Source organism: Bubalus kerabau, chromosome 5 (genome assembly GCF_029407905.1).
Source record: "Bubalus kerabau isolate K-KA32 ecotype Philippines breed swamp buffalo chromosome 5, PCC_UOA_SB_1v2, whole genome shotgun sequence".
In the NCBI taxonomy this organism is placed as follows: Eukaryota; Metazoa; Chordata; class Mammalia; order Artiodactyla; family Bovidae; genus Bubalus; species Bubalus kerabau.
The window spans coordinates 25,800,620-25,816,357 of record NC_073628.1 but is presented as its reverse complement, the minus strand read 5'-3'; the positions used below and the strand labels follow the sequence as shown (position 1 = coordinate 25,816,357).

The 15,738-nt window shown below is 38.6% G+C and overlaps 1 protein-coding gene across 1 annotated transcript; it reads right to left on the bottom strand.

Annotated features, from left to right (window-relative positions):
* Nucleotides 1-13,973: 13,973 nt before the first annotated feature.
* On the bottom strand, nt 13,974-15,738 carry LOC129653799 (olfactory receptor 10S1). Its single transcript, XM_055583487.1, has one exon. It carries the CDS (start codon nt 15,619-15,621, stop codon nt 14,653-14,655), a length of 969 nt encoding a protein of 322 aa, XP_055439462.1. The 5' UTR covers nt 15,622-15,738; the 3' UTR covers nt 13,974-14,652.

The window sequence follows — 15,738 nt, the reverse complement described above, 5'->3', positions numbered from 1 at the left end:
TTAGAATCAGTTTCTGTGTCCAGGTCATAGGATAGGAGAGATTTTGTGTGTTTATTCACAATATTTGTAGTGGCAGCCTTCTTACCTTATTTATTTCTCATTATAGGGAAGGAAATTTAGTCTTCCCTCAAGTTGTTTCCAGTTTCTTAGAGTAGATCATCTTTCTTTTATTACTACTTTAGCAATATCCTTTCCTTTTCTTCATGTTTCCCATTTAAGAATAACATAAATAAACTAACATCTTTTTTTTTTTTTTTGCCACCAAGCATGGCTTTTGGGGTTTTAGTTCCCCAACCAGGGATTGAACCCTTGCCCCCTGCAGTGGAAGTTCAGAGTCCTAACCACTGGACCACCAGAGAATTCTCTTCTATTTATTTTTCCTATTGTTATTATGGACTTTTTTTTCTCACTTGGAAAAAGATGAATGTTTCTGCTAATGATCAATAAAGTAACACTGCTACTGCTACTGCTAAGTCGCTTCAGTCGTGTCCGACTCTGTGCGACCCCAGAGACAGCAGCCCACCAGGCTCCCCCGTCCCTGGGATTCTCCAGGCAAGAACACTGGAGTGGGTTGCCATTTCCTTCTCCAATGCATGAAAGTGAAAAGTGAAAGTGAAGTCGCTTAGTCGTGTCCGACTCTAGCAACCCCATGGACTGCAGCCCACCAGGCTCCTCCGTCCATGGGATTTTCTAGGCAAAAGTACTAGAGTGGGGTGCCATTGCCTTCTCCGAAAGTAACACTAGTGTGACTTTATTGGAGAAGGAAATGGCAACCCACTCCAGTGTTCTTGCCTGGAGAATCCCCTGGACGGGGCAGCCTGGTGGGCTGCCGTCTATGGGGTCGCACAGAGTCGGACACGACTTAAGTGATGCAGCAGCAGCAGCAGCAGTGTGACTTTAAAGTCTTTAGAGTAATTGATTTTGAATGTTCGATAAAGTAGCACTTTCTTAAATGACATTTATGTCACTGGAAGCATGAATCAGAAAATCTGTCCTACCTTTTTCTTTCTCCTTACAGTGGTCAGGCATGTGGTTTCTCCAAATGCCATTGTTTCACCCTTATAGGAGATTCCATAAAGACTATCAAAGATACTCCACTTTGCAGCTGTATATACTAGTCATTAAGCTACTTTCATGTTTATCTCCAGTATTTCATATTTATTTTCTATATTCAAAGTAGCACATCAGATTTTAAATATATATTTATTTGAAGAATACAATACTGAATACTGAAACTCCGAGAAGTGTAATGATTTACTTATAGTCACACAATTTTTTAATGAAAAAATCTGAAATAAACTATTAGCCTTTTGATTTCAAATGTACTACTCTTTCTGGTATACTTTCTGTTTACTTCATTTTATTTGTATTTTAGTAAACATAAGGTAAGGCTTCCCAGGTGGCTCACACAGTAAAGAATCCAACTGCAATGCAGGAGACCTGGGTTCGATCCCTGGGTTGGGAAGATTCCCTGGAGAAGAGCATGGCAACCCACTCCAGTATTCTTGCCTAGAGAATCTCCATGAACAGAGAAGCCTGGCAGGCTACAGTCCATGGGGTCACAAAGAGTCGGACATGACTGAGAGACTAAGCATAGCACAGCAAACATAAGATATGAGAAAACATTTGTTTTGAAAACTGACTTATTCTGCAAAAAAAAAAAAAAAAAAAAAAAAGAAATATTTTCAGGATCTTATAACTCAGAGAATAGGCATTCCTAAGAAATAAGTAAAACATTTCTTAGGAATGTGTCATTAGTCCATGGTCTAATAAAAAAGGCCAATAAATAAGAGGTACCTCACACCAGGCCAATAAATAAGAGGTCCTTCAGTAGGGACTGGACAATGAGATTTAGAAGTCACACTTCGTCCTGAATTTGTTTCCTTATCTGAAGAGTACTTTAATTATCCTCCATTGTCCATAAAGCTTTTTTTTAAAAAAAAAAAAAGCAAAAAAAGTTAATTTTGAATAAAAAATTGCAATCTGGGGCAAATTGATTCTGGTAGCAATCCAAACAGTGTCCCAGCTCAGGAGTAAAGTCAAAAGCTTTTAGAGGCAAAGAAGGAAAGTTGGCACTGCAAAGAATTTTAATTTAAGAGTTGGAGACAGAAGCTAGTCTTGGCTAAGCAGGATTGAGTCCTAGCTATCACTTGTTATTGTTTAGTCACTAAGTCGCGTCTGACTCTTTTGCAACCCCATGGACTGTAGCCTGCCAGGATCCTCTGTCCATGGGATTTTCCTGGCAAGAATATTGGTGTGGGCTGCCATTTCCTTCTCCACTATAAAGCTTTTATTAAAACTTTTAAAACACAATGACCACACATTAATAGTAATTTGGAGGATGAAGACCAATGGCTATGGCCACATCTGTTGGGAATCAGGTAGAGAGAGGACAGTATCTTAAGGAGATAACATAGTGATTGATAATCAAAACTCAAGTTAGAAAGAAAGAATAGAAAATAAAATTATGAGAAAAGCAAGTCTTTCTATGATTTTCTTCTCCTTTCTAGAAGGCTCTAGAAATATTATGGAGGTCACAGGATTTCTCTGGAAAGCCTTTAGCTTATTTGGTACTTATAAAATGTTGAACACACATTCCTGTTTCTTGGCTTCCACATGCTACTCTTATGTGGATTTTAAAGTACAAAATCCTCAAATTTCAGCTGTGGGAGCAACGACTATTTGAAAGAAATATTTGGGGAATAAACTAAATTTTCAATAAGATGTCTTTTTCTTTTGAGGTATTAGGAAAAAGAAAACCACTCAAAAATATGATGTGTTGAGACAATTTAAACATGTCCTAAAATAACTGTAGTAACATTTACTACTTTACTGTTTTCCAGTCTACATTCAATATTTAGATATTTTGAAATTTAGCATAGCTGGATTGTTGGCTTGTTTTTAGATGTTCAACATTGCTAAATTCTTGACATAGTTTTACTGACCATTCTTATCCCATCCCCTGATCCAATATTAGTATGTTTGGTTTTCACTTAACTAGTTCTATGTATGTGAAATAATTGATCTTGGTTGGATTTTTTTTTCATTTTGCTTTTCTTTTAGTAACTGTTCTGATAAAATTACTTTCCATATTGAAGGGAATATATATCTCAATAGGCAAACGGTATCTTGCTATTTGGGAGCCTTTGCAGACATTGCAGATTATGTTCAATATGTTATATATTTTACTAGCATTTGAGGTGACTCAAAGAGTGGCTTAAAACTGGTGGTTGGTCTTTCATTTGATGAGATTCAAAATACAAATGAAACCCGTTTCAATCTCAGAGCAAAATCTTAAAATTAGCTTTCAATAATTAAAAAAGATGCATGTACCCTAATGTTTGAACTTCCCAGGTGGCACTAGTGGTAAAGAATCCACATGTCAAGGCAAGGGATGCAAGAGACACTGATTTGATCCCTGGATTGGGAAGATGCTCTAGAGAAGGAAATGGAAGCCCACTCCAGTGTTCTTGCTGGGGAAATCCCATGGACAGAGGAGCCTGGTAGGCTATAGTCCATGGGTCTCAGAGTTGGACATGACTGCATATCTAAGCACCTCAATGACCACAGAAGCATTATTTATAATCGCCAGGACATGGAAGCAACCCAAATGTTCATTGACAGAGGAATGGATAAAGAAGATGTGGTACATATATACAATGGAATATTACTCAGCCATAAACATGAATGAGATTGGGTCAGTTGTAGAGATGTGGATGGACCTAGAGTCTGTCATACAGAGTAAAGTTAAGTCAGAAAAGAAAAACAACTATCATATATTAACACATATATGTGGAATCTAGAAAAATGGTACAGAGAAACCTATTTGCTAGGCAGGAATAGAGATCCAAATGTAGAGTGAACATGTGGACACAGTGGGGGATGGGGAGGGTGGGACGAATTTGGAGAATAGCACTGACATATATACCCCATGTGTAAAATAGATAGCTAGTGGAAGGCTGCTGTGTTGCACAGGGAGCTCAGCTTGGTGCTCTGAGATGACCTAGAGGGGTGGGATAGGGGTTGGGTGGGCTGGGGTGGGGTGGCAGGGAGGCTCAAGAAGGAGGAGATATATTAATATATATACATATAGCTGATTCACTTCACTGTATAGCAGAAAGGAACACAACATTTTACAGTAATTATACTTCCGTAAAAATTGTCTAATTCCTTTAGATTATTTTGTAAATGATTAATCAGAAAAACAGATACAGAAGATTGTAAAAGTTAAGGGTGGCTACGTTTTAACAGAGGCAATTTAGTTTTTTAGTTAGTGCCTTTAAGTACTATATAGCTATGTGGACTTCTTTTAACAAGGAGGAATACATGTGAGGAAACAAGTCAGTTATTTTATATACACAGCATAGAATTTTGAAATGGGATAAGAGGGGTTATGAGGGAAAGTATGACTCTATTGAAGTTGGCACAGCTGAGAATCACACAGGAAAGTCATGGGATTCTCCTGTGCCTATGTACTAGGATGGAGCTGTTTCTGCTGCTAAGTTGCTTCAGTCGTGTCGGACTCTGTGCGACCCCATAGATGGCAGCCCACCAGGCTCCCCCGTCCCTGGGATTCTCCAGGCAAGAACACTGGAGTGGGTTGCCATTTCCTTCTCCAATGCATGAAAGTGAAAAGTGAAAGTGAAGCCGCTCAGTCATGTCCGACCCTCAGCGACCCCATGGACTGTAGCCTGCCAGGATCCTCTGTCCATGGGATTTTCCTGGCAAGAATATTGGTGTGGGCTGCCATTTCCTTCTCCTCCATAAAGCTTTTATTAAAACTTATAATACACAATGACCACACATTAATAGTAATTTGGAGGATGAAGACCAATGGCTATGGCCACATCTGTTGGGAATCAGGTAGAGAGAGGACAGTATCTTAAGGAGATAACATAGTGATTGATAATCAAAACTCAAGTTAGAAAGAAAGAATATAAAATAAAATTATGAGAAAAGAAAGCTCTTTCTATGATTTTCTTCTCCTTTCTAGAAGGCTCTAGAAATATTATGGAGGTCACAGGATTTCTCTGGAAAGCCTTTAGCTTATTTGGTACCTATAAAATGTTGAACACACATTCCTGTTTCTTGGCTTCCACATGCTACTCTTATGTGGATTTTAAAGTACAAAATCCTCAAATTTCAGCTGTGGGAGCAACGACTATTTGAAAGAAATATTTGGGGGAATAAACTAAATTTTCAATAAGATGTCTTTTTCTTTTGAGGTACTAGGAAAAAGAAAACCACTCAAAAATATGATGTGTTGAGACAATTTAAACATGTCCTAAAATAACTGTAGTAACATTTACTACTTTACTGTTTTCCAGTCTACATTCAATATTTAGATATTTTGAAATTTAGCATAGCTGGATTGTTGGCTTGTTTTTAGATGTTCAACATTGCTAAATTCTTGACATAGTTTTACTGACCATTCTTATCCCATCCCCTGATCCAATATTAGTATGTTTGGTTTTCACTTAACTAGTTCTATGTATGTGAAATAATTGATCTTGGTTGGATTTTTTTTTTCATTTTGCTTTTCTTTTAGTAACTGTTCTGATAAAATTACTTTCCATATTGAAGGGAAAATATATCTCAATAGGCAAACGATATCTTGCTATTTGGGAGCCTTTGCAGACATTGCAGATTATGTTCAATATGTTATATATTTTACTAGCATTTGAGGTGACTCAAAGAGTGGGTTAAAACTGGTGGTTGATCTTTCATTTGATGAGATTCAAAATACAAATGAAACCCGTTTCAATCTCAGAGCAAAATCTTTAAAATTAGCTTTCAGTAATTAAAAAAGATGCATGTACCCTAATGTTTGAACTTCCCAGGTGGCACTAGTGGTAAAGAATCCACATGTCAAGGCAAGGGATGCAAGAGACACTGATTTGATCCCTGGATTGGGAAGATGCTCTAGAGAAGGAAATGGAAGCCCACTCCAGTGTTCTTGCTGGGGAAATCCCATGGACAGAGGAGCCTGGTAGGCTATAGTCCATGGGTCTCAGAGTTGGACATGACTGCATATCTAAGCACCTCAATGACCACAGAAGCATTATTTATAATCGCCAGGACATGGAAGCAACCCAAATGTTCATTGACAGAGGAATGGATAAAGAAGATGTGGTACATATATACAATGGAATATTACTCAGCCATAAACATGAATGAGATTGGGTCATTTGTAGAGATGTGGATGGACCTAGAGTCTGTCATACAGAGTAAAGTTAAGTCAGAAAAGAAAAACAACTATCATATATTAATACATATATGTGGAATCTAGAAAAATGGTACAGAGAAACCTATTTGCTAGGCAGGAATAGAGATCCAAATGTAGAGTGAACATGTGGACACAGTGGGGGATGGGGAGGGTGGGACGAATTTGGAGAATAGCACTGACATATATACCCCATGTATAAAATAGATAGCTAGTGGAAGGCTGCTGTGTAGCACAGGGAGCTCAGTTTGGTGCTCTGAGATGACCTAGAGGGGTGGGATAGGGGTTGGGTGGGCTGGGGTGGGGTGGCAGGGAGGCTCAAGAAGGAGGAGATATATTAATATATATACATATAGCTGATTCACTTCACTGTATAGCAGAAAGGAACACAACATTTTACAGTAATTATACTTCCGTAAAAATTGTCTAATTCCTTTAGATTATTTTGTAAATGATTAATCAGAAAAACAGATACAGAAGATTGTAAAAGTTAAGGGTGTCTACGTTTTAACAGAGGCAATTTAGTTTTTTAGTTAGTGCCTTTAAGTACTATATAGCTATGTGGACTTCTTTTAACAAGGAGAAATACATGTGAGGAAACAAGTCAGTTATTTTATATACACAGCATAGAATTTTGAAATGGGATAAGAGGGGTTATGAGGGAAAGTATGATTCTATTGAAGTTGGCACAGCTGAGAATCACACAGGTAAGTCATAGGATTCTCCTGTGCCTGTGTACCAGGATGGAGCTGTTTCTAGTTCAGTCCAAAAGCTTTGATATTGTAGGCTTAACAAAAGTGGTCTTCCTAGTTAGGGACCAGAACGTTCCCTGACGACTTCATGAATGTGTTTAATGTGAACTTTCTCTGTTGTCAGGATGAGGTTTGGAATGAGTATGACGAGGGTGCACTGTGATTAAGAGCTAAAGAAACCAGAAGTAAAAGTGGTTCTGATAATTCCTGAACCTCCAACTTTACTGAACCCCATTATATACTTCTCTTTATACGGCCTTGCCCCCAACACACACAATGTCTTCAAGTCTTGTATTTTATGAGTTCACTGCCTAACATCAATTCATGGTACACACCCACTTTTAATCTTTGCAAGCTCGTTCAGCTAAGTGGTTCTTTACTCCAGTGCCTGAGGGGCAAGGCTGAGCAGGAACTACTTGTTGCATCTAGCAAGAGGAAATGGGTGTTGATTCATTCACCCATTTGATTATGTGACTACAACGAACAAAACATGCATTTAATATCCATTGTTGGTGATATGCACAATGAGCTGTATGTCACAAGTGAGAGAAAGTCATTGAGGCTGTTTTTCTCTTTAAAATGTAGTGGAGTTGCAGGCTACCCATGGGTTGAATGTGAGATCAGTTGTTTGTATTCAAAATTCTTATTGAAATTTGATTCTGGTAAATTGACATACATATTGAGGACATACACAGTGTTTCCCTAAAGCTGGCACAACTGGTTTTTCTCTCAAACTCTGGGACATTTCCCTGTGTAGTCAGCCTGGCACCAGCTGAAGTTGTTGCTTTACATGCTGGGTCTGGTGTACAAAATAAGCACCTTTAAACATTAAAGCTCACTCAGTGGAGAAGTCTTATGTTCTGAAGCAGAGACACCCTCTTGCTCAGTGAGTGGGAGGCTGGTGGAATCACCTGGGCTGTTTGAAGTCTCCCTGTGCCATGAAGTTCAGTAGACCCACTTCACACATTAATAGAGAGAACTTGCAGGGTGTCACAATTGTTCTTAGAGGTCGTGTTGCAGTTTTCTCTGCACCTTTGCATCTGTCAGGCTGTGTGTTCCTCAGGGAAGGACAGTGAGGGAGTCAGGGAAGGGGATCCAAGTTCCCATCTCAGGGATGATGAAACTGAGGCTCAGAGATGTTCATGCTTGTTCCAAATTGCAATTTATAAGTGGTAGAGCTGAGACTAGGACTTGGGTGTTTTTTTTTTTTTTATTCCAAATATGTAAAGTTAAAAAAATATACAGAATTTACTATATACTTTCAAAAATCAGTGACACATGAACAATGATTTTAGTGAGTAAAATGCATCTGAACACAGACAAAGGCAAAATTCTAAATTAAGAAAAATGTAAAATATCTTCACGTTTCATTCACAGTTTATTGCCTAATTTAGAGTACGTGAACAAATTTTATACTTCCCTGCATCCATGCTTGCTAAGTTGCTTCAGTCATGTTCAACTCTTTGCGATCCTATGGACTGTAGCTCAGTAGGCTCCTCTGTCCTTGGGATTCCCCAGGCAAGAATACTGGAGTGGGTTGCCATGCCCACCTCCAGGGGATAGTCCCCTCCAGGGGATATTCCCCACCCAGGGATCGAAGCTGCATCTCCTGCATTGGCAGGCAGATTCTTTTTTTTTTTTTTTTTAATTTAATTTTATTTTTTAACTTTACAATATTGTATTGGTTTTGCCATACATCAACATGAATCCACCACAAGTATACACGTGTTCCCCATCCTGAACCCTCCTCCCTCCTCCCTCCCTGTACCATCCCTCTGGGTCATCCCAGTGCACCAGCCCCAAGCATCCAGTATCATGCATCAAACCTGGACTGGCGACTTGTTTCATATATGATATTATACATGTTTCAATGCCGTTCTCCCAAATCATCCCACCCTCTCCCTCTCCCACAGAGTCCACAAGACTTTTCTATACATCAGTGTCTCTTTTGCTGTCTCGTATACAGGGTTATTGTTACCATCTTTCTAAATTCCATATATATGCATTAGTATACTGTATTGGTGTTTTTATTTCTGGCTTACTTCACTCTGTATAATAGGCTCCAGTTTCATCCACCTCATTAGAACTGATTCAAAGGTATTCTTTTTAATGACTGAGTAATATTCCATTGTGTATATGTACCACAGCTTTCTTATCCATTCATCTGCTGATGGACATCTAGTTGCTTCCATGTCCTGGCTATTATAAACAGTGCTGAGATGAACATTGGGGTACACGTGTCTCTTTCAATTCTGGTTTCCTCAGTGTGTATGCCCAGCAGCGGGATTGCTGGATCATACTGCTAAGTCACTTCAGTAGTGTCTGACTCTGTGCGACCCCATAGATGGCAGCCCACCAGGCTCCGCCATCCCTGGGATTCTCCAGGCAAGAACACTGGAGTGGGTTGCCATTTCCTTCTCCAGTGCATGAAAGTGAAAAAATAAAGTGAAGTTGCTCAGTTGTGTCCAACTCCTAGCCACCCCATGGACTGCAGCCCACCAGGCCCTTCTGTCTATGGGATTTTCCAGGCAAGAGTACTGGAGTGGGGTGCCATTGGAGAAGGCTGGATCATAAGGCAGTTCTATTTCCAGTTTTTTAAGGAATCTCCACACTGTTCTCCATAGTGGCTGTACTAGTTTGCATTCCCACCAACAGTGTAAGAGGGTTCCCTTTTCTCCACACCCTCTCTAGCATTTATTGCTTATAGACTTTTGGATTGCAGCCATTCTGACTGGCGTGAAATGGTACCTCATAGTGGTTTTGATTTGCATTTCTCTGATAATGAGTGATGTTTAGCATCTTTTCATGTGTTTGTTAGCCATCTGTATGTCTTCTTTGGAGAAATGTCTATTTAGTTCTTTGGCCCATTTTTTGATTGGGTCATTTATTTTTCTGGAGTTGAGCTGTAGGAGTTGCTTGTATATTTTTGAGATTAGTTGTTTGTCAGTTGCTTCATTTGCTATAATTTTCTCCCATTCTGAAGGCTGTCTTTTCACCTTGCTTATAGTTTCCTTTGTTGTGCAGAAGCTTTTAAGGTTAATTAGGTCCCATTTGTTTATTTTTGCTTTTATTTCCAATATTCTGGTATGCTAGAACAAATAATTTCACAATTTGTATGGAAATACAAAAAATCTCGAATAGCCAAAGCAATCTTGAGAAAGAAGAATGAAACTGGAGGAATCAACCTGCCTGACTTCAGGCTCTACTATAGGCAGATTCTTTACCACTGAGCCATCTTGGAAGCCCATATGTGCATGACACTTATTTTATAACTGGAAGCTTGTACCTCTTAATCCACTTCACGTATTTTAATCAACCCTCCCACTCTTTTCCCTTCTGGCAACCACCTCTCTGTATTTACTTGTCTGTTTCCTGTTTTTTTGTTAATTTGTCCTGTTTATTAGATTCCCCATATAAATGAGATCATACAGTATTTGTTCTTCTCTGTGTGACTTATTTCACTTAGCATAATACCTTTTAGATCCATCCATGTTGTCATGATGGCAAGATTTTATTTTTTATAACTGACTAATATTCCATTGAATGTATATGTATATACATACCTTCTTCACCCAGTCATCTGTCAGTGGACACTTAGGTTATTTTCATATATTGAGAATTGTAAACAGTAGTGCAATAAACACGGGGATAATATCAGTGTTTTCTTTGGAAAATCTAAGAGTTTTAAAATAGATGCATTGGGATTTTCTTTCACAGAAAATTATGGTACCTGAAATTAAGGACAGTATCATTTCTTTGTTTCTGACCTGTATGTAATCCATTTTCTTTTCTTGCTTTATTCCTTTGAGCAATGCTTTATGTAGAATGCATAAAAACAATGCTTTCTGTATAATGAATAAAAGTGATACATGGATATCCTTGTCTTATTCCCAGTCAAAATGGGAAAGCTTTCAGTCTTTCACCATCAAGTATAATGTTCACAGGAGTGTTTTTGTAGACATTATTTTTCAAGTTGAGGAAATTTTCCTCTATTGCTAGTTTTTGATAATTTTTTAAAAAATTATAAGTTACTGTTGGTTTTAGATATTTCTTGTCTCAACTGATATGATCATATATTTTTTCTTCTTTAGCCTACTCATATGATACAGTACATTTATTGATTTTTTCAAATATGAACATCTTTGAATCCCTGAAATAAACCTTACTTGGTTGTAGCATATAATTTTGTCTATATATATGCTATTTTTTTTATATTGCAGTATAGTTTTGATTGAGGTTCCCTGGTGGCTCAGATGGTAAAGAATCTGCCTGTAATGTGGGAGACCTAGGTTCAATCCCTGGGTTGGGAAGATTTCCTGGAGAAGGGAATGGCAACCCACTCCAGTGTTCTTGCCTGGAGAATTTCATGGACGGAGGAGCCTGATGAGTTCCTTTCACTTATTTTTCATTTATTTTTTCTTATATTGTTCACTTATTTTTGCTCTTATTGTTATTATTTCTTTTTTTCTATTTTCATCACGCTTCTGCAAAAGGGATTTGTCTGTTTTTCTTTTTTTTTATACTTTAATTTTATTTATTTTTTTCAACTTTTACTAGTCTTTATTTTCTTTTTTTTTTAAATTTTATTTTATTTAACTTTACAATATTGTATTGGTTTTGCCATATATCAAAATGAATCTGCCACAGTTATACATGTGTTCCCCATCCTGAACCCTTCTCCCTCCTCCCTCCCCATACCATCCCTCTGGGTCATCCCAGTGCACCAGGCCCAAGCATGTTTTTCTTTCTCTTATTTAGTCATTCAATTATTTATTTATATCACTATGGACTCATGGCTATTTTATATTTTAAATAATAATCCATTACCACTTCATTTAATATATTGGTGGAAGTTATTCCAGTTTTGACCACTGAGAACCCTTTCAACTGGCTCCTGTTTCTCTGTCATACCCCATCTGTGTGTGTGTGTGTGTGTATGTGTGTACTTCAGTGATTCTTTGCTTTCTAGCAAAGATGCTCCAGTCTCTTCTTATACCTTTCTTTCTCCAATTCCTTTCCTGGTTTATATTATTGGAGAACATTACTAGAAACTTCATACCTGAGCACTAGGTATACTTCTTGCTTTTAGGCCCTCTAAACTGAGAGAACGAGGAAATGTATGTGTATATACCTGTCTATAAATATGTTTATATGTAATCATTTTTAGCTATAATAAGTTAAACATGACTTCATACTGATGACTCCATCTATAATCCATTACCACATCCTTTCTCCCCTAGCTTGTTTATTCTGCCATTCTCATGGTGGGACATCTGACTCACCATCAGCCACTGGTTTACCGATTTGTTCCATCTCAGTATGCCTGTACAGTGGTTTCAGAATTGTTAACTTTGACCCTTGCGGTAAATCACCTTGTCAACCAGAGTACAGTGCTCACGAAACTTTAATTTTCTCTTTAAACCTTCGGCTGACATTTGTTTTACTTAGGTCAGCATCTTTTGTCACTGTCCCCTTCCGTGGAGCTGCCGTGTATATCTGTAACAGAGGTTGTTTGCCATGTTGTGCATTCCTTTCTAGAATCTCCAGTTTCCTAAATTAGTTTGTATATTTGCACACATCGTTTCACTCTGTACTCTAAATCACTATGGGTTTGACAAATACAGTCATGGATCCACCAGATGTTAGCAGGAAAGCTCATTATTTCACTAGTAATTATGACATTTTATTTTTAGTTTTCCTGTGTCTGTTCTTTATCAAGTTCTTTATCAAATATAGAGAGGTAGGCTCTCTTAATTCCTAGTTTGCTGAGTTTTTATCATGAATCAATTTTTTTTTTTTTGTGAATCAGTTTTCAATGTTGTTAAATGCCTTTTTAGTCACTTGATACATGATTTTATGATTTTCCTTCTGTATCCTGTTACACTGATTTTTGCATGTTGAACTAGTCTTACATATCTGGAATAAATCCTACTTGATCAGGGTATATACATGTTTTTATATATGTTGGATTTGATTTCCTATATTTTGTTCAGAAGTTTTCATGCTTATATTCATGAGTTATTTGGTCTGTGGTTTTCCTTTTTTTTAATGTCTTTACCTGACTTTAGTAATTAGGATAATTCTGATCTCACTGGATTATTTAAGAAGTAGTTCCTCTGCTTCCACTTTTCTGTAAGAGACTGAAGATAATTGATACTATTTATTCCTTAACTGTTTTGATAGAATTAATAATTAGACCACCTAGGTATGATTTTTTTGGAAGGGTTATTAATTATGAATTCAATTTTAAAAAGAGATATTGAACTCTTCAGGTTATCCATTTGTCCTACATGAGTTTTGGTACTTTGTGTCTTTATATGAAGTAGTCCATTTCATTTACATTATCAAATATGTGGGGAAAGAGTTATATATAATCTTCTTTTAATATCTGTATCATCAGTAGTGATAATATCCCTTTTATTTTTGATATTGGTTATTTCTGTCTTCCTTTGGTTATCCTGGCTAAGGAGTTATCAATTTTATTGATTTTTGCAAAGAATAAACTTTTGATTAAAAATTTTTTTCTCTACTACTTATAACTTCATTAATTTCTGATCTAGCTTTTGCTGTTTATTTTCTTGTGCTTCCTTTAGGTTTCAATTACTTTTCTTTCTCTAGTTTCTTAAATTGGAAGCTTAGTAAGATATTTTTCTTTTCCTATTAATAACATATGCATTTAATGCTGAATATTTCACTTTGATCTTTGTTTTTGCTGCATCCCATAAATTTTGTTAAGTTGCATTTTTTTTTTAGTTTAAACCTTAGCTTGTATAATAAACACTCTTGACTTCTTTATTTTGCTTTGAAAGAAATGGGAACATCCATTTTTCAGCGAGCACTTAACATAAATATATTATTTAGCCTGCATAAAATTCTACCAAGTAGTTAATTTTAATCTTACTATATTAGAAGAACACACTGAAACAGCAAGTTATTATAAAATATGCACAAGATTTTATATCAAATGACAAGTGGAATCAGGATTCGAGTACTGGGAGGTCCACCTGATGTCAAGGTCCATGTCTTTCTATCACTAGTTATAAACCACCTGGAGTGGGAAAATAAAGATAATGACACTTTCTAAGTGACCTTGGGCAAGTTGTTTTTCTCCTAATAGTTGTATTTTATCATCCTAAAAACTGTGGCTTCTTCTTTTAAACTGGAGATACATAGACAAACATTAATTGTCTATACTATACTTTTGTTATCAGCATTTTAAAATATGTTATATTTAACACAATTATTTCATAGTTAAAAAAGATATACTTGCTAAAATAAATGAGGCTGTGAATAGCATTTCACATACCTCTGAGCCATAAAACCTAGGTGGTAGAGATTTTCTGGGGATCACCCGATCCAGCCCCTTAGTTTTCTGCATGCCAGGAGGCACGGCAAGATCTTCATTCCCCGACCAGGGACTGAACCTGCATCCGTTTCAGTGGAAGTGGAGTCTTAACTGCTGGACCGCCAGGGAAATCTCCCAGCCCTTTGGTTTTAAAGATGAAAAGTTTGTGACAAACATTGACACCAGTCAGTTGGCTGAAGGGAGGGGAAAAAAGTTCTTGGCTGAGCTGAAACTCAGTTTTTCTGATTTCCACTTGAATAATGCTCCTTTCCCATTTTGACATGGAAATAGACGCTTTCTTGGCGGGCAAATGAAGATAATCGCAGTGTAGGTTAGCGGAGCAGGTTGCCTGCTGGAGAGTCTCTGGAGCCTTGGCCCAGAAGTCTTCGCAAAGCCTGCTTCACCTCTGTGTTCCGCAGGGTGTAAATGAAAGGGTTGAGCATGGGAGTGACTATGGTGTAGAAGACGGCAGGGGTCCCGACGGCTGCCCCACTGGAGCGAGGCTGCAGGTAGATGCAGACTGGGGGCAGGTAGTACAGGAGCACCACCATGAGGTGGGAGGTGCAAGTGGAGAAGGCGCGCTTCCTGCCCTCCGCTGTTCGAATGCGCAACACCGCTGCAGCGATGAAGACGTAGGAGATGACGATGAGTATGAGGCAACCTGCAGCCACAATGCCAATGTTGGCAAGCATGACAAGCTCATTGATGGCGGTGTCTGCACAGGCCAGCTTCAGCACTGGCGGGATATCGCAGAAGAAGTAGGCGATGTGACGAGGCCCACAGTAGAGCAAGCGGAAGGTGAGGCAGGTATGGAGTGTGGAGTGCACCGCACCCATGGTCCAAGTGATCCCAGCCAGCCCTGCGCACATCCGCCTGTTCATGGCCACCAGGTAGTGCAGGGGTCGGCAGATAGCCAGGTAGCGGTCGTAGGCCATGGCTGTGTACAGGAAGCACTCGGTGCTGGCCAGGAAGTGGAAGCAGTAAAGCTGGATAGCACAGCCCTCAAAGGAGATCACCTTTCCATCCGGAGTGAGGAGGCCTGCCATGACCTTGGGCACTGTCACCGTAGACAGACATGCGTCTAGGAAGGAGAGGTGCGCCAGGAAGTGGTACATGGGGGAGCAGAGGTGAGGGTCAGAGCCCACGGTGATGAGAATGAGGAGATTCCCAGTCACGGTGATGCTATAGATGAGGAGGAAGAGCAGAAAGAAGAGGCTAGAATGTTCAGCTGTGTACATCAGACCCTCCAGGAAGAAGAAGTCCATCACGGTCTGGTTGGCGTCTTCTGTCTCCCTGATCATCTTCTCAGGCAGGAAAGGACTGACATCAGCAGACAGAATAAGTAGCCATTTGCCTTCCCTGAAGTGTCATTAGCCAGTTGGTCCATGTCATGGATATACATGTTCAGTTCACTCTTT